Raw genomic sequence first — 26619 nt, 5'->3', positions numbered from 1 at the left:
GGAAGATACTGGGTATAAAGGCCAAGACAGGCAATATTTGAGGAAGTCGAGTTTGAGAGGAGCTTGAACAGGATGGACCAGAGCTTTAGATTTGGGACTTCTGAAAGGGAAGGAGAAATGGCATATAAGAGGTACTCATAAATATTTTTGACTAATGGACAGACCCCTATTTCTTTTGGGGGGTTTACTTTAAGGGGAGAGGGCTGGGTCTTGAGGGTGTGCAGAGCAACATTGGGCCTGCCACCTTGGACGTGGTGTAGGACAATTACAGTGGGAAGGCCTGTCTTCTGTGCTTCTTTCAGACACCCTGCTGATAACTCCCTCAGTTGCCTCGCTTCCTGGGAAGCCGGCATTTGAGACGGCAGGGGTGCTGTGGGCTGGGGCGTGCAGCTGTGCAGACAGAACCTCGGATCAGGAATCCGAAAACCTTGCATTCTAGTCAATCTCTGAAACTGACTGCCCACGTCAACCTCAGACAAACTGCACAACGATGCACCCAGTATATTGGTGCACTTTTAACACTCATTTGTAAAATGCGCGTGGTATTAGCTCCTCTGAGCATTCGACAGGTCACAGGCTGCTTTTCATTCTCTATATACTTAAAGTATCATAAATGTTGTAAAGCGTAGTTCAGCTGGAGGGCCCCACTCATGTACACCCCAGGCATCCTGGAAACGTGGGTCGCCCGTGCAGCATCTCTGGGGAGCTGTCCAATCGTGTCTAACTAGACGTTCGTGTACCACTCAGCCCTGGAGTGGTGTCTGCCAGCTTCCTTCCCAGCTCCTGCACGTGCTGAGAGCTTGGCCTGACTGAGAGGGCCTTCCCGCTGGCGTGCCACATCCCTGGAGGGGGAAGCATGTCCCAATCCAGAGCTATTACTTTCTCAAGACTGGCATTCAAAAGTTAACACAGATTCATTGAACACAGATCGTTCAATCAGCTTCATAAACTGCCTCCAGAAATTCTAAGACAAACCTGAACTCTGCCGCAAAAATTCGCACCCATGTTGTGAAGGCCACTCCCCCTTCTCCCCTAATTATTTCCATCCCCATCGCCACAGATGAGAGGGCAGCGTAGCATTTCCCTCTGCAGGGTTCTGCAGCTTCTCCCCGGAGACGAAGGAAACCAAGGACATCAGGTGTGCTCGTCATCTTCTAGCCCAGCTTCCACGCTGCTGGTAGGCCCGCTGGCTTTCCTCATGCCATGTCTGATGGCTCGGAGACTCCGGGGATGTGGAAATAGCTGCTTGTTTTCCTGGCCGGCGTAACGGATATAAATTAGCCTGGTAATACCTGGCATCCACCTCCCGCCGACACTGTCAGAGTTAACGAGGTGGTGCCTATGAGTCAATCTGTGCCTTCCTCTTCATTCAGAAGCCGTCATCAGGCCAAATTGGACCAGACGTGGTGAGGGACTGGGCAAGCAGACTCATTTCCTTGTCAACTGCGTGTTTTGCAATCAGATTTCTGGGTCATTTGTTTTGTCCCTTCTCTAGTGGCTGCATTTCCAAAACAATGACTTCACTGACCTTAAATCTGACAGGATAGTGTTGTCCCCAGAGGATTCTGTTCTCCTTTCAGTTTTCCTCTGCTGCCCCATGACTCACGTTCTCAGGTATTATTGGGAATGAACAAAGGATTAAACAAAAACAAGCATGTAACCTACGTGGGCTGTGATGGATGGAACTAATAAGTACGTGATTAATGGACCCAGGGGAGAGAAAAGCACAACATTGATAAAGGTTATAATTTAAAAGGAAGCACAAGGAGGACTGGCCGGGCCCTACCCCTTGGGAGACACGCAGCAGCCCTCACTCACTGCTTTGTGTCTGCGGAGGTCCAGCGGAAAGGTGCGTGCTCTCTCCGAAGGAGGCAAGGCTCACAGAGGATGCCTTGGATGCCTTGGAAACAAACTGCATTGCTTAATTCGCCCCGTGCATGTTTCAAAGGACTTAAAAGATATGGTTCCTTAAAATGAAATGCAAATTACGGCTCATGGAGTCCACTGCCAAGCTGCAGGACCAGAAAGCTTAAACACAGTGATTTCTTCTTTCAACTGGAGGCTTGAAGAAATATGTTTGTTCTTTTCTCCAATAGCTAATTGCTACATGGATAAAGCAGCCCAACTCTGTACTTATTTTTAAAAGATAAAGTAAAACCCCAGATGGAAAACAGAGGACCTCTGTTTTGGCGGTGTGACCATTTGTTGACATTCCAAAGCCCAGACACGTTGGAGTAACTAGCTGCTATTGGGAACAAGACTCAGGGTCAACACTGCTGAGCCCCAAATAAGAACAATGGGCATGTAGAGGCTTGTTATAAGAAATCAGAGTCTATTGTGGTGCAAAAGTATTGGAGATAGGTAGAGCCCACATATGGAAAACAAAGAGTTCCTATTTAACCTTGGACTGAGTCTGAATGATGAGGATTCTAACCTGTAAGCTCAGGAGTATAAATACATCACCGACTGGACCCTAAGTCCCCCTGACAGCCGGTTGCCTTCATCCACTCACAGGGCGGCACACACATTTCATATTCAATTCATACTTCGGGTGCTCAATTCATACTTCGGGTGAAATAACATATATTTGCCTTGCCGCAATTTTCTCATCTAGCTGGCACAAGTGTGAAGGCACAGACTTATCACAAATTAGGGTTTTGTCTCTCGAGACTTTTCTGGGCTCTCAGCAACGTAGGGAGTGGTGGAAGAAACCTAGGCAACGGTGGCATCCAAAAGGCTAATTAAGGGCAAAGCATGGAGGTTCCCCCCCCAAGTCACGTGAGGGACCATGTGACAGTTTGCCGAGCGGGTCCGAAGGCACTGATCCTCTGGCTGTTGACAACTGCCCAGCTTTTGATGTCCCCTCTTCTGCAAAATCCAAACAAGAGAGAGAAAGAAAGGAAAGAAAGGAAGAGGGAGAAGGAGAGAGAGAGAGAGAGAGAGGAGGAGGGAGAGAAATAAAAGAATTTGGAACTAATTATTAATATGAGTAACAAGATTTTGTCTGGCATTTTATTGAATTCTGCACATAACATCTGCAACGAAAACACTGTAAACCCAACAGCAAATTTTTAAAAAATGGACCAGATGAAAATATCACATAACCAACCCACAGGTGTTTGCTGACATTTACTTAACGGAAGGCCCACCGTTATCATGACAAGAACAGGAGAGAACATGGCATAAGACCTTATTTTAACTAATATGTGATAAATAAAAACTTCAATGCCAAAAGAAGACAAGATAGAAACAAGTATAAAATGTGTTTGATTATTTTACATTTCATTCAGGATTCCCACATTGGCTACGCTGTCATTGTTTAAGAAAGGTCCTTATTTCATTCCCTACACAATGACACTTGTTTGACTTCTGTTTGATGAGAACAAAATAAACGTGAGGCTAGAACACTTTAAATCCTGACAGAACACAGCATCGGTCCCGTTTGTGTGGTCACAGTCCCCCTTCGTGGCTGCCACGCAGGCCAGACCACACCGCAGACGGCTGACCGACCAGGGGAGGCCGCCTCCGTGTCTCTGTGACATTTGAAAAAAAGAATGCAGGTGCAGCATTACGTCACAGACAAACGCTGTGCGTGCTCCGTATTCATGCTGAGCTACCGTCAGCTTTTAATTTTATCTGGGAATTTAGTAAGTGGATTAAAAACTCTGTAGATAAAACTTTACCTTACAATTGAACCATTGGCCAAATGTTAATATTGTTACCTAATATTCGATAACCCATCTTTTGAATGTGTTTTCTTTAAAATAAAGCCGGTTTTCCTGCCCACCCTCTCCTTCCCTGTCTCCCCTCACCCTACGGTACCTGGGGTGGAGAACAACGGGCTGAAAATGCGTCCTTCAGGTGAGTCTGACTGTGCGCGGTCTCTGAATCAGAACAGCAGCAGTTTCTTGGGTTGATTATTGCTTCTTTCAACGGTTTAGCAGTCAGTCATTAAGATGGACTTTTACCAAAGGAAATCAGAAGATGAGTGGAGAAGACCGTTTGCTCAGTCCAGATCCTGACATCACTGGGACCGAGTGTCCGTGGTCAGGGTGTGTGCGTGGGCTGAGGACCCGATGTCATCCGATGGGAAATGTCCAGCTATCACCCTGTGGAAGGACCGCATTTTGGAAGGCGCTAACAAGCAAGCCCTGGCATTAACCGCAACGTTGCCCTGTAGATAAAACCTGAAATGTCCCGATGTACATACGGAATTGAGTTGAGGTGAAGAAACTGCAGTGTCGGGAAAAATGACAGACGGTGAACAGTGTCGAGTACACGAGACTCAGCCACCTGCTGGCTGTGCGACCTTGCAAAGGTCGCCCGACCTTTCTAAAGACCTTGGCTGTTCAATATCTAAACTTCAGATGGCCTTACAATTTCAAATATATACTTTAAATATTAAATAAAATATGTAAAAATAAACTAAACAATCTTTGCAAAGTATGAGAAAATAAATGTTAGACGTCGCTACGAAAAAATTCAAGTGTGTCTGTTATTCTGACATTCGCGTAATGACTATCTATTTGTATAAGATTTCAAAAATGGATTTTTATTGCCTGGAGCGTATTACGTAGAAACACGATACACACTGTTTGCTTTCCCTTGTATATATATGTCGAAACTTTGAAATGAAAATGATACCATTTTATGAGGCAGTTCTAAAAATGGTCTATACAGTTACCTTGAAATTGAAAATACAAAAGAGAATATTCCTATTTGGTTTATAGTCATACAATTTTATGGTGCTTAGGAAAAACACTTTGACAGTTTTAAGTAAATGAAATACTGAAGCTCCCCACCCCAAACGCAGCATTAAGAGACCACACCAGGAAAACAATTTACCAAGAGGGGCACTACTATGGTTTTGCTTACTGTGGTCAGTTCACACATTGTTGGAAGATGCGGCATTAACACCACAGGCTAGAATCACCACTTAGTGAATTCATCAACTTTTTAAAAAATGGGTAAAATTACCTTTCACAAAGATTACTAACACTGGGGCACAAGAGCTGCAATTATACCTAAAGTGAAAATTCAGAGTCACAAAACCGAAATGATCAGCCGAAATGGTGTAGAGAATTGCTCCACTAGTCAAAACACTCATTTCCTATTCTGCGTGAGGCCTTAAAGGATGGCCCCCTTTTCTGAATGGGAGGGTGTGAGCCTAAACTGGGCCATTGCAGTGTGAAGAAATGCCTCTGTGCTATCCACGTGGACTGCTTTCATTTTTTACCGATTTTCTCAGTGCCATAATTTAACACCTTACTATTCCCATCTCTACTGTAAAACCAGCAACCAGAATATACGCTTGTTTTTTGGATGGGTATCATTATCTCTTAGCTATGTGGTACAAAACCTACATCCCTTCCTTTTTCCACTGGCCGTCGAAGCCAAACAGAAGCGTTTGGGTTTTCCCTGAATTTGATTTCTCGCTCCTGAGCACAATGAATTGTAATATGGCTCTGTCGAGCCTCATTTGCATTCACAAAAATTGGCAAAATTTGTGAGTATTATTTTAAATTGTAGGCCATTGCTTCTGGGACCAAAAGGGCATTAACTTTGTAAAGTGACAGAAACATACCTTGCAACCGGCCACCGGTCACTGGCAGGCATCCCATATTTAATTCTGACTTGCTAAGTGTTTACCACAAAATAAAAGTGTAAATAGAAGGTTCACTTGAATGGACAGTTTGTTTAGGTAATTAACATTCACAGATGAAAGGCTCAATCATAATAAACAACGAAAAGTGAGGTTCCCATTTTTTATGTCTTACTGAGGTCAGCGGGCAGTACTGGGAAGGGGAATGTCTGGCTTACAGGCCGTTTGGTCATGCGAGTGGCGGTGGTGGCGTTCGGTGGCTGCAGGGGAGTGGTGTGGGCCTGCACGCCCATATTCTCACAATCTGAAAATGCTCAGAATTGTCAAAGAGGCACAGAAACCTCCTGATGACTAAACGTAAACGGTTCACTGTGCAGATAAGGAAACTGGGGCTCGGGGAGGGCAGAGGGGCTTTCCGAGGGCCCAGGAGCATCAGTGGCAGACTTGTGCTGCATACGAAACTGCTCCGTGTGCAGAAAGAGTCCAGAGACCTTCAGGCAACACTCCTACCCCCCAGCCTCCCCGACCTGCCCCCGCTCCCGGGATTACCAGGCTGCGTGGGCCGCGGAGCTCTGGTCCTGCGTTAGCATCCTGCATGCGGTTTCCGTCTGCTTCACATCTAATTAAGTTGAACAGATAACCTTCCCTCCTTCCCAGCGATGCCATTCACCTGTTCCCATTCTGCAGGGTGATTTGTCTACTTTTTCACGATCCCATTACCGACCCGTGACAAGTCTTACAGGAGAAGAAAAAAACCTATTTCCTCCTCTCACCATCAATCTGAAGAATGACATGACACTTTCAAGGCTAAGTCTGATTTCCATTTTTTCTCTTTCAGAAATGCATCAGAAAGCCTGAGCACGTAAGTATTCAAAGCCTTTTAAAATGAGCGTAATGAGGAGCTGCAGGCTGGGCAAGGGCTTTGGGCTTATTCAAGCCAGCACACCCATTAGGCAATGCCGGGGATGTAAGCCTCGCCATGGTGACTGTCCTAGGGTCCCACAAGGGGAATGTGGTTAAGAATTCTGGTCTCTTCATATCTAGACTGATACTATTCTTACTACCCATTCAGTGAATCATCTCAGATATGGCGCTTATTCATCTGGTATTATTCTGTGCTTTTTTAGCAAAAGTCCCAGTTTCATCTTTAGTTGAAATCGTGGGCTGTATTAACAATGCAGAAATGATACTAAATATAGTCATGTTTGAAGTTGTCATTGGTGTTTGAGTAAGGTAGTGTTGGCGCTGATTTCTGTTAACACCTACAGGTCCTTATGAAAACATCTGCGTGTCTAAGAACTGCCTGTAGGACAGGTGATTGGCATGTGTCAATAATCCTGATAGCTGACGTGAATCGCTGCCCTGTGCACCGTCTTTTATGAGTACCCCAGTGGCTGCGATGGACGGACGGTTCTCTGGGCCAGTGTCTCTACTACACGGGCCAACACAGAAGGAAAAGCGTGGCGGCGGCTACATTTTTACTTCAGTTACAAATCAGATTGGAGGTTCACATGGCTGAAATGGGAGGTGGTTACCACTATTTGGCTTCACTTTTTCCTGGAGTGATCTGGCCTCCTAGTTCTGACCAAAGAGAAATTACCAGCAAATTGTGTAAAACTCAGTGGAGACCTTGCCTCCAAGAAAGTTACCTGGATTGTCTCTCTGATTCATCTGTTTTACTGCTGATACAAGTTTGTGTCAGTAACTGATTCTCATGTATTAACAGTGGAACTCGTCTCCTGTATTTCCTTCCACAGGGCATCAAAAAGTATTAAAATCCTGGCTTTGCTACCAAAACATCTGGAGAGTAATTAAAATTCTACAAGTGCTCTTATTGCAACCTGGCATTGTCGTGCATTTGCATAACAGGACACTGGTTGTTGATGCGTGTGCTCGGGCATATTTTGAAAATAAAACATGGACATGAGAAAAAGTCTTCTTTACACTAAAGGTTCACAGTTTGACTTTCCATAAGGCTTATTAAACAATATAAGAATAGCTACCATTCTGCTGAAGTGTCACAGTCTGGACATTAGTCATGGCACAGTAGGGAAATGTCCCCAAATGGGACATCACCTTCACAGCCTTCTCAATCTCTTCCCCAACTGAAACTTTGCTTTGTGTATTGAAAAAAAACTTTCCTTCTAAAAGAATATAAAAATAGAAAATGAACCAAGAAATCTTTCCCCTATATAATTTTGACAGGAATTCTACAAACATTCGATGAAATACTGTATATATCTTCAAGAATGTGCTTTCTCTCGCCTCACCAAACACAGGATGAAAACTGAACTGAATGAGTCTATTATGTATAAACTGTTAAAAAGTGTAACTCAATGTTAAATTTTAGTTAACCAAGACAACTTAAACATATCGTAAGCACTCATAACCTTTTTTTAAAGTTAAACTCAGCTAACACCTGCCTACGAGATTAATTTGCAAATCTATCATTTTTAATTAAAAAATAAAAGAATGTTTAATCAAGCAAGGCACATTTCTTTTAGGCAAGTCTGTCTTCCACGTCGTTTACCTGGGCACAGTGTAGACTTCACTTATTCACCTGTAAATGCGCTAATCTAGATAGGAGAGCCTTTGGTACAAAACACAGTGTCACAAATACAGTTGCACGTAACCCAGAACACAGAAGGTGACGTGAACGTATCTCGTGATGCAACAGAGTCCAGCAATCAGCTGAAAGGAGGAAAACAGTGGTAGGGGGCTGGTAGGAAACAAACATTTAGGGTTTCTTTCTCAGCAATACTGTCGTTTTTGGATCATTGGGTCTCACCAAAATGTCCAAAGGCTGAAATGATACCCTCATTGTTTTAACATTCTTGATCTCTCGATGAATATCTTTTATAGCGCAAACAACTTGAAGAAAATCTCCACAGCTATTTCCTTTACAAAAAGCATTTGTTAGAGACACGTTGTTGAATGTCAACTGAAACAAAAGATGCTGGCAGACAGACCGCTCCCGTCCGCCATGGACCCACCACCGCATCCTTGAGTGAGGCAGCGAGAAAGTGGTCGTCCCACTGGTCAGGGCAGCGCGGGCTTGCTTTACCTGTGGCTCTTCAGGTACCTGTTGGACGGAGCAGACACAATGATTTACTGTCTATTCATTGTTTTCAAAATTAGAGACCTTATGCCAATATGAAATATTCAACCCATTATACTTTAGAGAGAGGGAGAGAAAGTCTCAACATGAGGACTGTGGGAACCATACTCCAGGTGCTGGGGATGTCCTCCCTCTGGTTTATCTCATCCCTGTAAATAACTCTAAAATCTGCTCATCCTTAAAAATATGGGCTCTGCAGTTATGCACCACTTCGAGAAATCACAAATTAAGACAGCAATAACCACCTGACCAAGGTCAGTAGAGAACAAAGAACTAAAAGTTCAAGGTTTGGCGCTCTCCTCTCTCAGTTACCTCTCTCTCTAAAAAAAAAATTTTAGGAATGTAGACAGTAAAGTAGTTCTTAAAAATGGCACAAGGCAGCGTGACTGCCTGTACATTGCTACCTCCAGATTCTCCGATGGTGCCTGGTCCGTAGTAGGTACTTATGTGTTGAATGAAATGAATCCCTACCACTTTGCACAGTGTGAGGCCCACAGAACGTCCTCAGTGAACATGTTGAATGAGTGAACAGGTAAAAATTAGGTTTATGTACTCCAGAGATGTACTAACTATGTAACATGTAAAGAATGCTTATCCAGACAAAAACAGAAAATGCTAAGTCCAGCTCCAGGTTTTAAGATGTAATATTGTCCATCATCATACTGAAGACTGTTCTACACATGTCCTCCTGGTGTCAGCAGGTGTCCCAGGCCCATGGCGACTGCCTGACCATGGTGATCTGGAACCTGAGTGTGCTTTTTATGGAAGAATCGCTCACTCACTGAGCTGAATGGTGTATGTCTGCCATGTGCCGGCCAACCAGCTGGCAGAAAGTTCCCCTCCTTCACCTGGATTACGCTTGGTCGTCCTCCATGGGAGTTCTTACCGCTAATCTTTGTTGCAAAGGCAAGAGTATATTCTTGCATTACAGTACATTTAATTTTCACTATGAGAGTTTGAAAATTATAATGTTCTAAAAGCTATTAATGACTACTAATTACAAGGAATTACAAGGAACATGAATGACTTGATGTCCTAAGTGCCCAGCTTATGCTCAGGGTTGCTGCAGCTCTGGTTAACTTGAGATGGTTGTGCAGCTATTGCTGTCTTGCTTCTGTGACATCCTGTCTATGGAAGAAGGGCCTTTTCAAAACCTCACCTGTCAACCTGTCCCAACGCCCTTGGGATTACTAAAAGAATTGGGTGGAAGGTGTTGGCATTTTAATAAAAACAAAAAAATAAATGTGGCTTTGGACATCATCATAATGTTCACATTTGTGGCTGAGGAATGGGTTGAAGGGCTGGGAAGAAGAAACGTTGCCTTAAGTATCAAAATCTACAAAGAGAAAGGAAGTACACTAGAAAATGGAGACCTATAATGGAAGATACGTGGCCGAATAAATGTTCTAAAATATAAATCAAGAAAAGAAGGACAGTCAAATTTCTGTAATAATCAAGTTTGTGAAAAACGATTTAATACCTCTCACAAGGCTTAAATGCAAGAGGTACAGAGACAGAAAGCCAGCTTCCGCGATTGTGAGCCTCTCCAACTTGTATGTGATGGCGAGGGAAGGGCTGAATGTTCCGTAACATGGAGTTTTACGGGAACTTTGTTTTCTGTGTCTATACTTTGACATCTGTTAACTAGCATACAGTTGCCGCACACCAGCAAGTCCTACAAATCCTACCAACTAAATGGTAACGAATTAGCCCCAAGGACTAGAGAGAGAGACTTCTTATTCCATTATGTATAAATCTCTGATTGGCCTCTTGGATATTATGTACACGTGGCAAGCAAAAAAAAATTAAACTCAGTCATTCAAGTTGGTGATGTGCCAAGATGTGGGCTTTGTCAAAAATCTGGAAAGGGACGGGAAAATGAGCCGTGAGGTGCTGTCGATACTACTTTGAGCAGCATTTCGGTCCACTAACAATAAACATCCTCAGTTCACATGGTTACCCAGGAAAATTCAATGGACCTTTCGAGAACAGTTTCGAAAAGTTGCAGGTAAAGATGCACAGAATCTAGGTATAAAGCAATTCAAGCCCAGTTCTTACTTGGGGGCAGGATTTCTCTCTGTGGCCTTTTGTTGCTCACTGCATTTTGAAACCTGACATGCAGTCACTCTTGTTTCACCTGGTCTTTGTTATAACTCCTTATAAAGGTAATGTAATAGTGGACACCTGGTATTTTTTGCCCCGTAGCCATACATGAGGTAAACGGACAATGAGATGACATGCAATGCAATGTGTGAGGCTGCCTCTAGATGATCTAAAGCGTCTACTAGACCAGGTTAGAATACAGAATCCCATAAAACCCAAATTTAGTTCAAAAACACAAGTTAGGATTCCTCGATTGTGTCCAAAAATATTTTTATTACGTGTCCTGCAGAAGTGAGCACGGAAAAAGACAAAAATAATCAACAAAAATGATTCATTTCCGTTCTCTATTTCGTGCCATGTCTCTAAAAAGTGTCCTAACAGTGTGTCCTCAGGAGACAGAGGTGATCTGTGTGCCCTACCTGGGCCTAATTGTACCAAGTGATGGAGACGAGCGTCTAACTTCTGGTCTACCTCTGTGATGTCGGAATGCACATGCGTTCGTTTTCTTTAAATTAGTGACAAATTTGGCAAGGAGGTTGTGGTACTTAGATGTTCCGAGGCAAGAGCCAGGTCAGTTTCTGGTCTGCTGCCTGAGAAATCCAGGGAAAGGAGAAAATTTGGGAGGCAGGGAGGCCCTTGCTCCCCATCAGGAGAGCCCCCAGCCCCCTCTGCAGAGGAAAGCGCGTCTGCTGCGAATTCACCTAAAACCATGACACCGTCCGCATGCTCATCGATACCGGTGCTTTCACTGGCTCACCTCAGCTCTCACAGCCCATGTTGGTCTTTCCAGGCTGCTAGGAGTTTCCCAAACCAGCACGGGCTACTGGTGCCTCTCACCCATTTTATTCAGAAATGGCCTACGTTTTGCCGTGATAAGTCACTCTAAGAATCTGCTCTCGCTTCTCATGGATTCTATGCCCCTGTCTTCTTTTATGTACAAAAAGGGCACTTTCCAAAACAGCTGGCTTTTGTAATCCTACCATCCAACTTGACAACTACATTTAAAATCAGATTATTTAGTAAAAGAAATCATTTTATCCAGCAAGGCTGTAACTACACTAACGTAGTTCTTTAAGGTGATTCGCTGATGAGATCTCTAATCTCTTATTCAACCAGAGTCTGTAGTGATGAAGACCCCAGGGATACTGATGAAGGGTGCACCCTTAACTGAAACTGAGCCTGAATTACTGGGAAGTTTCTTAGAATGTCTGCTAGGTGGGTAAGTCCATGAGATGCAGTTGTGCATTCTGATTTTCGCTGTACTGCTTGACCCGATTGGTCAATATAGAGAGAATCGTCTGCAAACAGCATTCCGTGAGCTACTAGGCAGGAAACACAGTCTGTGTGAAGCATTCTCACTTCCAGGGACCCGTGGTGAGTAGACGTGGTATCTCACATGATGCTACATTTAAATTATTGATAGCAAGGAATAGTACCCACAAGAGGGGGTAGCGCCCTTTGTGTGGAAAATCTTCTGGTATGTTTACCAAGTGGAAGCCTTCCCCGGTGAATTGATCCCTGCAGGGCACTTTATCCAAAAGGGCGGGCAGCACGAACCTCACGGTGGCACACTGCAGCACAGGTGCACACCGGAGTACAAGTGCACACCGGAGCACAGGTGCACACCGGAGCACAGGTGCACACGGGAGCACAGTGCACACTGGAGCACAGTGTACACCGGAGCACAGTGCACACCACGCTGGATTTTCTGTCGCCCTCAAGCACTCAAATAGGAGCACCAGGCCCGTCCTCTCACCCGCCCCGTGAATACGTACTGAACTGAGCACCAGCTTCATTCTGGGTAATGTTCCGGGTCATGAGGGATACGGGACCAAGAACAAGACAGAAACCTTTGCCCTTGCAGAAGGGAAAGGAAGACGGACAATAAACAAAGGAAGTAAAACGCCTAATGTGTCAGACGAGAAAATAAAGCAGAGAAGGGATCTAGGGGGTGCTATGGGGCTGCAGCTTTAACTAGAGTTGCCAGGGAAGGCTTCAGGAGCCCGTGACCCCTCAGAAAGTGACGGAGTGAGCCATGCAGACATCAGGGGTACAGCGGCACCCAGGCAGGGGGAAAGGGCACAGGACCTTAGGAGGTGACAGAGTGAGCCATGCAGACATCAGGGGTATAGTGGCACCCAGGCAGCACGCAGGGGGACAAGGTACAGTGACTGGAGGTGCAGCCAGCCTGGCGTATTGGAGGAAGAAGGGGAGGCCAGCGTGGCTGCCACACGGATCAAGTGGGACAAGAGTCAGAAGGTAGGTGAGAAGGGGAACGGGGCTCCATGAGGCAGGGACTGCAGCCCCAGTAACCCCTGGAGTTCGTTGTACCGCATGTGGGCGGGGAGCCAGCTGAGGGTCTTGCCACACAGCAGTGACGGGATCTGACAAGTGTTTTAAGATGACTTTGGCTGCTCCGTAGAGAACAGACTCAAGCAGGGCTTGTCCTCCCAGTGAAATCATCGGTCTTAATTTGAGGAATATGCTTAAATGCAGGAAGAGAAGAACCTCAGGAGTCAGAGAGAGTCGGCCTAAAGAACAGCAGTTTAAACTGAACGTAAGGAAAAACACAAGAAAGAGCAGTGCTGGTAGACATGTAACCCGTGGGTACGTGAAAGTTTCATTCGAAAACGTTGGTTCTCGACAGATTCCCAAGAGCCTTTGCACTCAGTACCAGTGAGGGTGAGGCTGGGGCACCCTGGGCCAGAAAAAGCTTCCCTCCACTTCCCACCACCATGGCGGGGGGCATGAACCCCCCCCCCCCCGTCATGGCAAACTCAGGGCCCTGCGTGCACAGCGGTCTTCAGATGTGATGAAACGCCGTTTGTTGTTCATGCTGCCTCACTAACCAGCTGAACGACCCCAGGATTTCCTTTTCGGGCCAGAGCTCCTACTCTGCACCATTGAGGTTGCAAGGATCATAAAACGGCTCCCAAGAAAATGATGCGGCGTCTCCTCCACACCGCATCTCCAATGCACTTGATGGTTACGGGTGCAAAATTTGAAATGCAAGGAAAAAACACATCCAGGGAGGGGGAAAAAGAGAGAGCGGGAGAGAGAAAACCATAAAAGTATTTCTTCACTACCACTTCAAGGGCAAAATTAGTCTACGGTATCATCAAAAACAATGACAAATCTTTGAAAACTTTCTAACCTGCCTGGATCGTTCAAATTATACCTCAGGGTGGATATGAGCATGTAAAGAATACTAGTATAGACTCTGCAGCACTGGCCCCTTTCTGACAACAGGTTAGAAGCCGAGTCACATAGGAAGGTTTGGGCTCTGCATGGTTCCTCTCCCCTCTTCCTGCCTCCTCTGATCTGCCCACTCTCCATTATTGCTTTTTTTAATTGCAAAAAAGCAATAAAAACTATGGCTTTTAGTTGTACAAAAGCAATAGTTTTATGCTCCTTAGTTTAAAAGGCCAAATACCAAACAGCCAGAAAAGCAGCCCACACTGACCACCCAGCCCCCACAGTCCTCTCCCCCCACTTCCGCTCCTCACCACTGTCTCACAGCACTTCCTAAGTCTGCAAACTGGGGGGAGGAGGGCACGTGTACCACTTTGCACTTCTCAGTGGGAGGTGTTATCACTTTCATGCACACTGAAAGGTGGGAAGGACTTGGAAGGTGCTGCAGAAAACGGTGAAACTTTAAACATATAGAAGTCAATGAATTAGTAATGATTCTCTAAGGAACAGAACAGTGGTATATATTACACTTATTGACTTTCTATACGATCAGCAAAGCAGTGACTTCAGTATGTTATATGCCAAAGAGATAAAGACCATGTCTTATGTCAACAAATCCTAATTTTAAATTTCTTCATACTGTGCCTTTAAAATTTCAACCCCCCCAAATTTTATTTTCAAGCTTAGAAATAACTGATGTAACACGTCCCTCTGATGTGTAGCTGTGTGTGATGATGTCACCGTCTTCGGTGGGCATGCAAATTTTATTAACACCATGAAAGGAAAAAACTAATAATGATGCTATTTCTCTCTCTTGATTCCCCAGCTGTGGGGTGCAGAGACTTCTTCCCTGGGGTGGTGATGGACGTGCACGCATGCAGCCACCCCTCCCCCACAAATCCCTAGTGCACACAGGCACACACGTGTGCCCCTTCCAACATGCAAGGCGCGCAGCTGGGCTCGACAGTGAAGCCTGCGGTCTGGCAAAGCCATCTGGCCTGCGCAGGCTTGGAATCATTAGCATTTTTCTCCAAGCCCCAGTCACTATCCTATCCATTCTCGTTTTGCTAAACTGGAATTTTTTGGATCTTAGGGAAGGGGCCACAGGTATTCTGTGGAACAAAAGTATATCCTAATGTTTTCCTAAGGACAGTTGCTCTTGTAAAGCAACAGTGTCACAAATTTCCAAGAACTGGCAGTCTCCTGCTTTGATCCTTTTGTTCTAAGTAATTTCTCCCTTCTGATGAGAGGGGGTCAAAATGTTTACACCACTTTCTGGCACGGAGCTCTAGTAACCAAAGCAAAGTGTAAGGAGGTGGAAAAACACCAATTTGCATAATACTATTATTTACTGCAGATGAAAACACACGGAAATAGGAAATTCACCTCCAAACAGGAAACTGTCCATGGCCCTAGCAAGTATCACTACTGTTGACAATTTATACTTTCTGATCATAATATGAAGTCCAGACATAGCAATCATATAAGAAAATAATCTTCTCTTACTGGGAAAGTCCATCTCTTCATCGAATTTAAATGACTTATATTTGATTCCTATGGTTTAAAAATACCTGATGATGAGACAAGGGTTAATTTTCAGGATACCGAATGAAATAGGTTTCTGGAGCTATGTCCCTTCCAGGAATTCATTAATTAGTAACATGGGCTGCAGTCAAGCCCGAGGGCATAAGAAATTTCTTTTCTCAGTCTCCTTCAAGTCGCCAGTAAAAGGCACAGGGGGCCTTGGGGCCAGAATGGCTTGGCTGGCCGTGAAGTCTCAGGGAAATCATTTAACCTTAACCATCCATTTTTACTACCCTAACATGGGGTTAATACTCCTTAACTCGCAGAGTTTGGAAGTGTCGAGGATGTGGTTGGACCTTAATAAGTGGCAATTATTATTGTTACATAGAAAGTAAACAGGAAGACACTATTTATGGGTTTCATATCCTTCACAAAGCTCAGTATTAATTAAACAATGTGTGTGGATAATGACAGTATTAATTAAACAATGTGTATGGATAATAACCACAGCAATAACGTAATCTCTTAGCAAACAATATAACACAATAATGTAACCTCTTAGCGAAATCTCTGCTGCTTAGCATGCCATTACCTTTTTTAAGGGTTACACCTGTATTAATATTTAACCTCCACATTGGCCCTAGGAGGTATTATTTATCCTCCTCATTTTACAAATAAGGAAACTGGGGCACAGAGAGGTTCAGTAATTTGCTCAAGGTCAAACAGCTGAGTCAGGATTCAAACCCCGGCAATATGACTGCAAAGCTTATGCATTAAACCACTTCATTAAGAGTCTGAAAATCACATTAATGTAAGTTAAGAGCCATTCACTCCTCCGACGCCCATTAAACACATACAAGATGCTACATTCTGGGCTAGGCAGGTGCGTCTAGAGCTGTCAAAACACAGAACCTGCAACCTTTAAGGAGCTACCAATATGGCGACCAGAAGCAATGACACTACCCCGAAGTTCAGGCTCCTGCTTCTCCAGATGTTTTTTAAAAAGAGTCTCCTTTGTATCAGTTACTTCCTGCCCACACAATTCCAAAAATTATGGCACAACCATTAACAACTCACAGACCTCATCAGGGTTTCTATGTCCTCTGGAAAAATGAGAATAAAACTGCAGGGGCACTTTGTCCATCTCTATGGTAAGATCTTTTAAAAACAGATACCAAATTTATTCTGATGTTCTTACTATAGTGTGTCTAACATATAAATACTCAAATGGGTCACAGAAAAAGAATTTCTGGTCATTAAAAATACCCAAAACTTGATCCATGTTACAAGTAACTCAAACAAGTAGCAAGGGACACCCGGTAAAGGGGCTATTTCGAAGCACATGGATGGGGACCACGGTGCTGTGGCCAGGCATACAGATTCCTTTCCTCTTCCACCTCTCCCAGACTTCACCGCTATTTTCTACTGACTCCAATGCACAAACAGTAGTGTGAGGAGGCTTCTGACACCCGAAAACACTTCGTGAGCCTTAAAACAGGGTTCCTCTCATTTACTCTTAAGATAGAATAGCTACAACCCATCAAAACCAAAAAATAATTGTGGATAATGTATAACTGTAGAAAATGTATCCTGTCTATCATGTCTATAAAATTACTTACGTTTAAAAAGTGTTACCTTCATTGCATTTTTAGCCATTTTAGTTTCAAAAAATTGTTCTCCCACATACTACCAAATAATTGTGGAAGTTAACACCAGAACAATAATGCAGTGGCAGTACCTTCTGTCTTTTATTGCTTTCTAAGGAGAAACACGCTGTTCAGAAGCCAAGTGGGTTAGCGAAAGGAATGCAACCATTTTCAGCTCGGTTTGGGTGAAGGCTATTCTGAAAAGCAAATACCTTTTTTTTTTTTCCATCTTTTTGCAAGAAACAGTGGGAACCAGAGCACAGTTAGCAACACGGCACTCACACGGAAGAGCTGTGCTAAAGGATCTTGAAGGGGCACCTAGCAGGCAATTAACATACAACGGCTGGCTCTGCAGGTCCCAGCAACCACACCTGCAACCACGAAGGGCATCTCCCCGCTGCCCCCTGGACAAAAGGGAAGCGGTCCCAGGAGCCCAGGCCGTGCTCACCTGATTCTGTCTCCTGGCAACCCCTGGCGCAGGGCTGAAACTTGGAGGTGGTTCCCCAAGATCTGGTTACTTCCTGTCCCTCCTTTTTATTGATTGTCTGCAATTCCCTCAGTTAAAAACACGCATCCTTTTCAGGTTTGGATTTTATTGAGCTTTTCAAGGGCTGCGCTGGTGGCAGAACTGCTGTGGACCCTGGATTTTGTACTTTAAAGAGGAAGTCTGGAGGTCCCCTGTAGTAAGGGTTCAGGTGCACTGATTGAATCTTTCGCTTGCTTATGTACAGAGCACTTTTAGATTTGCTTTTTAATTTCACTTGTTGGCTGGGAACTTCCTGGAGAAAGAAAACAGTAGAGAAGCATCTTTTGAAAGTATGGCCTAATTGTTGGCATTTAATTCACATTATACCTGATGGTGGTGTACATCTACCATTCTGAAGACAGTATTTTCCTTTTTTAATTCAGTCATTAGAGGATGATATCAATGACTTTTTTGTAGTAAAAAAATATGCATTTTGTGATTCATTTCACCACCTTGGAGTCCCAGACTTCACTTTATTTGTGCGGTTTATTCAAACAGTGGTTTTCCTTATGAAATCACGTCAGTAGGAACCATCTGGAAAGGTTACTGTGGAAACGGCAGGGGCTAGGGGGCGGGGACAGAGAGCAAGAGATGCCATGACAACCTTTTTCGGGTTTCCCAGGAAACATGGGTTGCTATGGAAACTGCATCAGTCAGGTCCGAATTAGTAACTTCCACTGGAAGGAGTGTCTGCCACTTTAATCTTCTTGTGATACTGCAGAAGTTTATCTTTCAGATGCACTAGCAATTTTTGATGTTGTTTCTCTCAGCAGCACCGAAAACATCTGTTCCTAGTGGCTGGAACACACACACACACACACACACACACACACACACACAGAACTTCATGGGGACCTGTTAGTCTAAGACTTTTGAAATGCCTAACAAGCCCCAAAGAGTTCATGAATCAGATCAGTGCATCTTGGACATTTCCCTTTGTTCGAAGTTGTAGACATCCTTAATCTTCTGGGAAAGGGTGTTCCGAATGGAACAGAAATTCCAGTCAAAACCCCAATAAACTTATGGTGGGCTTAAAAGTCTTTTTGATTGGACTTTCCATTCACATATCCACAGTGTTGGCGATTGAACTGAACAGTCAATAATGTTGAAAGGTCCGGGCCATGTGCCTGCATCACTTAGTAAAGCAACAGCTGCTCTACAGTTCTGAGGTTAAACAGTTACTGTAACTGTTCTTTAGTTTCATTTCCTCCCAGGATGTACAAGTCCCCCCCCCCCCATAGGGTGTGTACTAGAAATCAAGTTTTTAAGTTGGTTGTTTGCATGATTAAGAAAGAGAAAGAAAAAAAGAGAGAGAGAGAGCTGAGAGAATGCAGCCCACTTGCCACTCAGCCACCTGCTCAGAGTGAAGCAGTAGCGGGGAGAGAATGAAGTGTGCTTTCCACGTCCTCGAGACCTTTCCACGGTGAATGGTCTGGAAATGTATAGAACAAGGGCATACACAGACCGAGGGGCACAGTGCACACAGCACGGAGCACAGCAGGTCACTTGTAGCACATTACACGTCGGTAAATATCTTTTTGATGTTGACACAGGAGTTGGGGTTATTGTTCGTGGTGCAGGCGGCCGTGGAGTTGCCTGTTTTGAAGGGGGTCTGGGGGAAAGCGCTGTGGTTCATACCCCCCTCTTCGATCACCATGTACTCCGACTTACTCAGAGTCGAGTTGCTCCGCGTTTTCCGGAGCTCCTCGGCTGAAGGGGACAGGTGCTGGCAGCTCCCCACGTGCAGGTACTGGGCTTGCTCTTCCCCTTCCGTCTCCCGGTGGTAAAAGTAGTTGAAGTTGGAGACAATCACGGGGACCGGCAACGCGATGGTCAGGACGCCGGCGATGGCGCAGAGCGACCCCACGATCTTGCCCCCTATGGTCACTGGGTGCATATCCCCGTAGCCTACGGTGGTCATGGTGACCACCGCCCACCAGAAGGCATCCGGGATACTGCTGAACCGTGAAGTGGGGTCGTCTGCCTCGGCGAAGTAGACGGCGCTGGAGAAGAGGATGACCCCGATGAAGAGGAAGAAGATGAGCAGCCCCAGCTCCCGCATGGAGGCCTTCAGCGTCTGCCCCAGGATCTGCAGCCCCTTGGAGTGGCGGGAGAGCTTGAAGATGCGGAAGACCCGCACCAGCCGGATGACCCTCAGGATGGCCAGCGACATGGCCTGCTGCCCGTTGCCCTGGCGCTCAGCCAGCTCCGTGCCCAGAGTGATGAAATAAGGGATGATGGCCACGATGTCTATCAGGTTCATGATATTTCGCGAGAAGGTGGCTTTGCTGGGACAGGCGAAGAAGCGCACCAGCAGCTCAAAGGAGAACCAGATGATGCACAGCGTCTCCACCACGAAGAAGGGGTCGGAGAAGCTGGAGGTCCCCGCCCGGGCCCCCGAGGTGCTGTTGCTGGCCGCGTCCAGCGGCTCCTGAGACGCCGACGCGAAGTAGCCCTTCTCGTCGCGGAACTCGGGCAGCGTCTCCAGGCAGAAGATGACGATGGAGATGAGGATGACGAGCACGGACACGATGGCGATGCCCCGGGCCGGCCCGGAGCTCTCCGGGTACTCGAAGAGCAGCCACACCTGGCGCTGGAAGTCGCGGCGGGGCAGCGGGCGCTCCTCCTCCCGGAGGAAGCCCTCGTCCTCGCGGAACTTCTCCATGGCCTCCTCGCCCAGCTGGTAGAAGCGGATCTCCTCGGAGAAGATGTCGATGGGCACGTTGACCGGCCGGCGGATGCGCCCCCCGGACTGGTAGTAGTAGAGGATGGCGTCGAAGCTGGGCCGGTTGCGGTCGAAGAAGTACTCGTTGCGGAGCGGGTCGAAGTACCTCATGCGCCGCTTGGGGTCGCCCAGCAGCGTCTCGGGGAACTGGCAGAGGGTCTTGAGCTGCGTCTCGAAGCGCAGCCCCGAGATGTTGATCACCACGCGCTCCCCGCAGCAGTCCTGCTCGCCGGCGGCCGGCAGCGCGGGCGGCAGCGGCTCGTAGCGGTCACGGTCACGGTCGCAGCCGCCGCCGCCGCCGCCGCAGCCGCCCTCAGGCGGGTCCCCGCCGCCGTCGGCCGCCTCCGGCTCCAGCAGGTGGTCCCCCGGCACCACGGTCATGTCGGGCGGCAGCTCGGGGCTCGCGGCGGACTCGGCGTAGCCCGGGTTCACCAGGGTGCGGGCGCCGCCGCCGGCCGGGCGCTGCGGAGGGTGGGCGCGGTGGCGGGCGGCGGGCGGCGGCGGCGAGCTCAGCAGGCTGAGACGCTCTTCCATGCGGCGGGGGCCGGGCGGCTGCTCCGGGCCCCAGCGCCGCCTCCGCCCGCGAGCCCTGCCCGCCGCCTGTTGCTGCCGCGGCCGCGGGGCTCCGTCTGGCTGTGGCGCGACCCGCGGGCTCCACGGCGGAGACGCCTCTGCGCCCGCCCCCGCGCTCCCTCCGCCTCCGCCTGGGTCCCCGTCCCCGCGCCCGCCCGGCGCGCGCCCGCCAGCCCTCCGCGGCCCCTCGGGGTCCCCGCCCACCACGCGCGCGCCCGCCCTGCCCCTCCTCGCCGCCCTCCTCGGCCCTGAGTCACCCAGGCACCCGCTGGCACTTCGGCGTCTGCACCGCTTCCCCGGCTCCACGGGAACCCCGGCCCCCGGGCTCCGCCGGCCTCGGGCGGGTGAGCGCCCAGCCTGCTCGCCCCGCACTCTCCACCTGGGCCGGCCCGGGGGAGCCGGGCGCCGCGGACGCGAGGGGGCAGCTGGCGGAGGCCAGAGGAGGGAGGGCGGGGATGTGCCCCGATTCGGAGCCGGGTCCAGGGAGGGGTGGCAGGCCAGGTGGGCGCCCTGGGGAAGAGGCAAGCTGCGCCCAGCCTCCTGAGCCCCCCCCCCCCCGCGGTGGAAGACCTCGAGGCTCGGAGGGCTGTAATTAATTTAGCTCCTGTTTGGATGAGAAGCTGCAAGGAGGAAGGGGTGGTGGTGGGTTTGGCGCCCGGAATCCGCAGAAAACGGGTCATTAGTGGCGTGCGGGGACTTCGCTTCTGTAAGGCAGCGTTCACACTGACTGTCACAGCTTAGAGTCCAGCCGTGGGGAATAATCCAGGACCACGGTCCTGGCTGGGCTCCGAGAGGGCAGCCGGGGCTTTACAAGCACTGTGAGGTTTCCTGCCGGTGGGAAAATAAGAGGGAAATGACGAAATTCACATCTCATCTTAAATCTGTGGTGGGAGGGACCGGGCCGGACCTGTACCTAGACCCTCTGCTCGCTGCTGGACTTGCGGTGGGGGATGTGCCACGCTCTAGTTGTTAAACTGGGAGAACAGAACATTCATTCCAAACCTTGTATCTCTGTTGCTTGCTTTAGGCCTGGAGATAACTTACATTCATTCCCTTTGAACCTAACCGAGTTTTCCACGTTGCTGGGGTCGCTTTGAACACAATCCCCATTTCCAGACGTTTTCACAACCCCAACACAGAGGCAACCAACCCCAGGCTTTAAGATGCGGTTCCTGTCGCAGCATTGGAGTCATTTACAAAAAAGGAGCTGTTGTCATGCCTCAGTTTTCGATGGGACCTGGAGCCCGAGTGATCCGTGGTCCTGGAGGGCACAGACTAGGTCTTGCCCAATTTACATTCCTAGCAGCGACCAGACCAGCGCGCCTGACATGTAGTAGGAACTGAGTCTGCTTGCTTACTCACATTTCTCAACTAGTGATCTTTTGCCTTTCTCCCTGCTCTGGAGTGTCAGCGTTTCTCCTTTCTGAGCCCTGGAGCGCTGGGGTTCCTGGGGTGAGGAGAAGGGAGCCTGGCCCCCAGGACAGTGTGCTGTTGGGTTGTTCTGCACGGTTTTCACCTCTGCCTCTTTTGCAGTAAGTGGGCGCATTCTTCCCCGTCCTTCACCTCCAGGTGGGCACCAGGCCTGAGCCAGGGGTTAGGGTAGCAGCGTCATCCATAGCTCATACATTTAAACCTAAGGATGAGGCCGAGAGGGCTTACTGTAAGGATGGCCCGTCGAAAGGCAGAGGACCTATTTTTAAAGACCAAACGTTACATGTACCTCTATGTCTGGCTTAGCAAGTGATTTATGTCCCCATTTGCAGGAATTAGTCCTGAAATTAATATTAATCAATGGCAAGGAAGCCCAGAACGGAGGATGGTCACAAGCTTCTCCCTGCGGCGAAGCCTGTCTCCTTCAGAAATGACTGTTTCTGTTCCCTTCATGCATTCCCTTTACCTGGAAGGCGCTCACAAGCCCCACAGAACAGCCCTTCCTTGCTGTTCGAGGCCCAGAGAAGTTTAGCAATTTCTTCAAGCTCACACAGTGAGGTAGAGGCAGAGTGGGGCCTGGAATCCTGGACCATTTCCAAACTTGGGGTTCCCTGTTCTGTGTCACACTGTGAAACTCTTATGTTGATCACTGTGAGTGCTTAATAAATGCTAGCTTTCACACAGCGGCCTATTTGGTTCTGATTGCCGACTAGTTTGCTTCACGTCGTATTTATTATAACCGAAAACCACCGCCTTCTGATGGCAAGCCTATTGTTTACAGGGAGTGAGTTGGTGGGCGAATCCCAGCCCTGCTGGACGGCGGGGCCCATCACAACAAATCAATGTCAAAAATGGCACTTCAGGAGAAACACACGCCACTTATTTAGTACCCCCAGTGGAGTAGCTCAAAGTGATTTGAAAATGTCTCATTAATCCCCACGACACCCTTGTGGGATAATAATAATATTACGGAAATCTTTAAGCATAGAACTGTGGCGAAGCCAGCAGCTCCTCCGAGCATGCGCAGAAGAACCGCGCCGCAGTTCAGTCTCGGGTGTTAGCGCTTATGTGACATTGCGGGTTTGCAGACAGCGAGGGGCGGTTGTGGTCTGCGGGCTTTCTGTGTCGCTCTGGACGTAGCCTGAGTTTCTTACTGATCACAACAGTGTTGCACACAGCTCACCGGTGGTTCGCCAGAGGGCTACCTGCCTCCGGAATTAGCGCAGAAGTATTTTTGAGAGTGGGACAGCGGAGGCCTAGAGGTCACCGCGAATTAAATGAACAGAGAAAGAACACCTGCTGTGTGCAAGGCATTGCTTGAGCCGGGACTGGTGGGAGCATGAAATTCGAACACAGACCTCGCCCTCAAGAGTCTTACGTGGAGTTGGGAAGACGGGATACATATCCATGAAAACCTTTACAACCACGTTAGCTGATAACCTGAGGCCACAGTACCTGACGTGTCCCAAGGTACTCTGGGACTGTCTCATCTCTTGTAGGCAAGCTGGCCGTCCTGCTGTCTCTCAATCATGCGGAGCCGGCTCCTGCTTCGGGGCCTTTGTACATGCTCTTCCCCGGGTCTGAAACATGCTTCCCCCAGACTTCCACATCGTTTTCTGCATCACTTCGGGTCTCCGCGTGGAACGTCACTTCAATGGAGATGGCTTCCCCGACCACAACCACCCGATTTCATAGAGCTCCCCTCCTCTCCCTCCTTGGTGACTTTCTGACCTCCTGCTGGCTTTATTTTCCCTCACTGTGGTTACTTAAAATTATATTTCATGTTATTCAGTCACTCGCTATTGACTGTCTTCTGCACTAAGACATAAACTCCCCAATGTCAGGGTTTTGACTTTTTCCCTTCTCTGTCACCAAAATCTAGAACGGTGCCTGGCACATAATAGATGCTTAGTTAGTGTATGTTGAATGGAGGCAAGGCAGGTGCAGACAAACGTACAGGCGTATTAAGGTGCCGTGAGTGAACCAGGTTTACTGGTGCGGAGGGTGATTTTAGAGACGTGTTTGTTCGGTTCTGGTTCTGTTTCGTAGAACCAGTTGGGCCGCACAGATGTGCAAGTCCCTTTTTTCGAAGTGTCACTTCCTCCCTTTTCCTCTACTGTCCCTTCTCCTCACCATCCTGGACGAGTCTACCCAGAATTACATTCTAAACTCTCCCCTCAGACATTCTTCCTGCAGACAGTCCAAACTTAATATTTATAGCACTAAACTCATTATCTTTCTCTCCAAACTTGCTTCTCTTCCTGTTTTTCTTATTTCATGCTGGAGGACAAAGTCATCCGTGAGTGCTTCCTCTGTCCCCCACCTCCCGTCGGTCACTATGCTTTCTAGTCTCTCTGCAAGTCCCTCTCCCAGCTGTGTCCTCACCTGTCCAATCCCACCGCCACTGCCCCAGTTCAGGCTGTCGTGACCGTTTCATAACAGGCTCCCTGCTTTCCAGTCTCTCTTTGATGCAGTCTCTCCTCCAGGAAGGGGGCAAGTCATTTTTGCAGAACATAGATTTGATCCCATTGCTGTCTAGGGCTCACAATGGTTGGACCCTGGCCTGACCTGTCCTCCCGTGTTCTTTCCACACTGCTTGCTGGACGCTGGACATGCCAGCCACCTCACGCCGCCCGGCCTTTGCTCATGCTAGCTGCTCATGCTGTTGCTCACTGGGCATTTCCTGACTCCCCTCCTCTCCTGCCCTGTTAATTCAATCTTCAAGGTCCACTGTAGAGGTCTCCACTTTTAAGACTCTCTCTGCATGATTACCACTTCAAAGAAAACCCAATAAAACAGCATAAATGAACTTCTAATTCTCTTTCTCATCAGGCTCTTATGGCATTTTGTTCCGAGACCCATTAGGGAGCTTTGCTGAACTATATTTAATGTGTATGATATGATCTCTCACCCTACGAGAATGTGAACTCCACAGTACTAATGGCCAACACACTGAGCAGTAAGCGCACTGCACCAGGCCAGGACTGTGCTAAGCACCTGATAGACTGCGACCTCCCGCAGCCCTGTACGCAGGTACTACTGCGCTATTTCACTCGGGGAGAAACCAAGGGCAGGGTGGGAAGGTCCCTCCTTGAGCAAGGTCACGGAGCTCAAGCACAGTTAGAACCAGCATTCCAACTGCGAAGTGCATGGCCTCAAGCCCTGCCTCAGACCACCTCCGTGAGGGCCAGAGGGCTTGTCTCATCCTTCTCTGTGTTTCCAGTCCCAGTATTGTGCTTGTATGTGACGTGTGCTCGTCGAATGGTGGAATAGAAAGGGGACGGTTATGAAGTGTGAATACTTAGCCAATTGAGACGGGTTAGCCCATGATCACAGCCCTAGTCCCGACCCTCAATATGAAGGTTATAAATGAGTGCTTCTGAACTTGCACCATTTTCATTTATTTGTTTATTTTACTTTTTAAATTTATTTATTTTTAGAGAGAGGGGAAGGGAGGGAGAAAGAGAGGGAGAGAGACATCAGCATGAGAGAGAAACACCAATCAGTTGCCTCTCGCACACACCCCGACCGGGGGCTGCAGCCACAACCCCGGCCTGTGCCCTGACCTGGAATGGAACCTGCAACCTTTTGCTTTGCAGGTGGATGCCCAACCAACTGAGCTGCAGGGGCCAGGGCTGTGCCAGTTTTCAAATCAGAAAGAGACTAGATGCAGGGAGGAAATTGTTCCCGAGTAGATGCAGATACAGGCCCTGAACATGGTCGCCTGGTGTTGCCGGGTCCCTCAGAATGACCCAGCAGTCTAAATTTGTGTTCTCATGTGGCAGAGTGATTTTCAGAAAAAAATCCACTCAGGAAGACTGGAATTCTGCCTGCAAGTATGCCAACCACAGAGTTGAGGAGTGTTAGGTGGGTATTAGGCATTGAAATCGGCCCGATGTCTCCTCTGGAGCCCCTGTGTGTATCGGAGATTAAGATCAGACACCGGAACACCTGCATGGCCTTTGCTGGTTCTGGTGAATTTATTGAAAACCAAGCACAGGCACTGCCTCTAGTCACAGGTGAGACGTGCAGTTTGTGTTGAGACCAGTGGTAGAGCTCCCGGTGGGCACCGGTTATTTGTCTGCAGGTGAGGATCGCAGCCTTCACTGTGCAGTGGCTTGAGAACACTGCCAGACACGATCAACTCTTTTTCAGCCAGACACGCCTTACAAATAACAC

The 26619-nt window shown here is 47.8% G+C and overlaps 1 protein-coding gene across 1 annotated transcript; it reads right to left on the bottom strand.

Annotated features, from left to right (window-relative positions):
• Positions 1-18468: 18468 nt before the first annotated feature.
• KCNA3 (potassium voltage-gated channel subfamily A member 3) lies at positions 18469-21117 on the bottom strand. The gene has a single exon (XM_053656064.1). It carries the CDS (start codon positions 20968-20970, stop codon positions 19228-19230), a length of 1743 nt encoding a protein of 580 aa, XP_053512039.1. The 5' UTR covers positions 20971-21117; the 3' UTR covers positions 18469-19227.
• Positions 21118-26619: the final 5502 nt, after the last annotated feature.

The sequence above is a fragment of the Artibeus jamaicensis genome, unplaced genomic scaffold (assembly GCF_021234435.1).
Source record: "Artibeus jamaicensis isolate MK-2021 breed Jamaican fruit bat unplaced genomic scaffold, CSHL_Jam_final scaffold_1689, whole genome shotgun sequence".
Taxonomy (NCBI): Eukaryota; Metazoa; Chordata; class Mammalia; order Chiroptera; family Phyllostomidae; genus Artibeus; species Artibeus jamaicensis.
Note: the sequence above shows the minus strand (reverse complement) of the source record. Positions and strands in the feature narration are given on the sequence as shown.